Source organism: Portunus trituberculatus, chromosome 16 (genome assembly GCF_017591435.1).
Source record: "Portunus trituberculatus isolate SZX2019 chromosome 16, ASM1759143v1, whole genome shotgun sequence".
Classification (NCBI taxonomy): Eukaryota; Metazoa; Arthropoda; class Malacostraca; order Decapoda; family Portunidae; genus Portunus; species Portunus trituberculatus.
Genome location: NC_059270.1, coordinates 3780360 through 3782859, shown reverse-complemented (window position 1 = coordinate 3782859; position 2500 = coordinate 3780360). Strand labels below are relative to the sequence as shown.

Genomic DNA, 2500 nt, shown 5'->3' with positions numbered 1-2500 from the left:
GTATGCACGTCCCTGTAATAGTTTGACTATGATAAAGGCACACACACACAAACACAGAGACACAAACACACAGACACACACACAAAGACAGCGACACAGACACACACACAAACACAGAGACACAAACACACAGACACACACACAAAGACAGCGACACAGACACACACACAAACACAGAGACACAAACACACAGACACACACACAAAGACAGCGACACAGACACACACACAAACACACGAAGCTATGCAGCAGAGTGAGTGTGTTGTTGTAATATTTGTTTGAACACATAACAAGAGTGTGTCAGCATGCGGCCCGCTAAGCCTGCATGTTGCCGGCGATCGCTGTCCGCTGGTCACACAAACAGAGGCTGACTTAAGTGTGTCCTAAGTGTTGAGTGTAGGTCTGTCTGACTGTCTGGTTGCCTACAAACACGCACTCTCTGAGTCTCACCTTTGTGCCGATCTGGTTGCCACACTGGCCGGTCTGGACGTGGACGATTTCTCTCATTTTGTGATATGTGTGTGAAGACTAACAGCGAGGGAGCTGTGGAGGGCGCGGGGATGTTGCAGCTGCGGGGACACCCAACGCTCACGGCAACCAAGAGTCTACTGAGGAGAGACGGCCGTCGCCTCCACCTTTTCTCCTCTACCGCGGCCCACGCCAGTCACTCCAACAACTATAATTCTCGTACACCAGCCTGCCGCAAAAATCGACCGAATCTTTATTTTCGACACTAAACTGGATATGAACGAATAATATTTAGTGTCTGCTTTAATTCATGGCGAGTTTATTTTTTTATAGATGAATTAGTGGTTGTAGAGGGAGGCTTGCGTGAGGCTGAGGTGGGAGGGGCGGCCGGTGACTTGTCTGCCCACACCTTTCCTCCTCTCACACCTCCTGCACCTCCTCCTACACTCTTTTTTTTCACCCTTCTCCTCCTCTTCGCGGTCTTCCTACACTTCCAGCCCTCCTACACAGCCTTCCTCCTTCACCCTCTAAAGGTGTTCTCCATGGCGGTCCTTTCATTTATTAGTATTATTGGGGCAGCCTCGAGTTAACCCTGCCTTATTCTCCTCCTCCTAATCCTCCTGCTCCTACTCCACCACCACCTCCTCATCTTTCCCACTCTCTCTCCCTCCTTCTCCGCCTCCTCCTCTCTCCTTTCCATCGCCATATCGAGACTTTCTAAGCTCACTCCAGCATCACTTCTCATCCGTCTTTCTCACTCCTCATGACCTCCTCTCCTACTACGTCTGAAAAGTTTCCCTCCTCCTCCTCCCTCTCCTACTACTACTACTACAATAATAATGGTAATAATAATAATAATGAGGCCTGAGTCTAGAAGCAGATCAAGGAAGTGGCGTGTCAAGCAGATATCCACCGTGTGCTGACACCGCCGGGGTCACCACCAGGGGCGGCTCCGGAATCCACCTCACGCTGGATTCTAGAGCTGCTCTTGGTGGATGGTGGCACATGAACACCAGCTAGAGATAAGGTAATTCATAAGCTCGTATTCTGAAACGCTTAGCTCTCTCACCAACACTGCTTTCTAAGGGCTCCAGTTAAAGGTACTCGCGTTTTGAAGAGTATTTTTATGGTTCTGCTGATAGATTGGCAAGATTTCTAGTTTATTAAAAGAAGAAACTGTCTTGAAAACCCAGCTAGTTGTCTTTGTGGCCTTGGAAAATTGTAGTAGTGAGAGGAAGGCGTTTCTGAATACGGGCGATACTACAACTACTACTACTACTAATAATAATAACGATAACATTAGTAGTAATAATAATACTGACGTTGTATTGACTGCATAATCATAAACCAAATTCCCTTCCTTCTCTTCCTGCTCCTCCTCATTATGAAAACAAACATCCAAGCAGTGGCAGGGTGTAGCTGACCTGTTAACATGGATACACCAGCTCACTGACAGATCATTACCACACCACCATAAAGACGATGCCAATAGTGACGAGAATGAGTGTGGATGGAAAAAAAAAGAAAGAAAAACGGCAACAACAACAGCAGCAACAACAACAATGCTTTTTTGTGAGGCGGCCGGCATGTTTACCAACAGTGGCGTGGCGTGGCGTGGAGTATTTCCGGTTTAAAAGGCTGAGAGAGGCGACACTAAAGCGATTCCCTGAACTGCACACTCATAGCCCAACAGTGGCCTTCCACACACACACACACACACACACACACACACACACACACACACACACACACCAGTAATTAGTATAGTCTAGCTGGTTTCTCTAAGACAAATATTAATTCTCTACCCAGGCAATGTATATTTTCAGTCTATACTGCAGCATAAATAGACCGTTTATTATTATTACCTTTATTATGACTGTTACTATTATCATTACACAAACACACACACACACACACACACACACACACACACACACACACTGATCGGTACCGACTTAGCGCGGTGCCCACTATTGTGCGAGCCTTAAATAAATAAGCAAATTAATAAGTGAATTCTAGGTTAGGTTATATC

The 2500-nt window shown here is 46.5% G+C and overlaps 1 protein-coding gene and 1 long non-coding RNA gene across 3 annotated transcripts in view; one reads left to right on the top strand and one right to left on the bottom strand.

The window, feature by feature from the left end:
• Positions 1-625, bottom strand: part of LOC123504496 (tubulin beta chain-like) — an 11967-nt gene extending 11342 nt beyond the window's left edge. Inside the window, exon 1 of one of the 2 annotated variants that reach the window (XM_045255068.1) lies at positions 451-625. In XM_045255068.1, coding sequence (XP_045111003.1) covers positions 451-507 — 57 coding nt within the window. In that variant the 5' untranslated portion in view covers positions 508-625. The remainder of the gene's footprint in view (positions 1-450) is intronic. The other variant, XM_045255067.1, reaches the window with a different exon arrangement.
• LOC123504500 overlaps positions 1-2500 on the top strand; it is a 36980-nt gene that overhangs the window by 25958 nt on the left and 8522 nt on the right. The window lies entirely within an intron of this gene.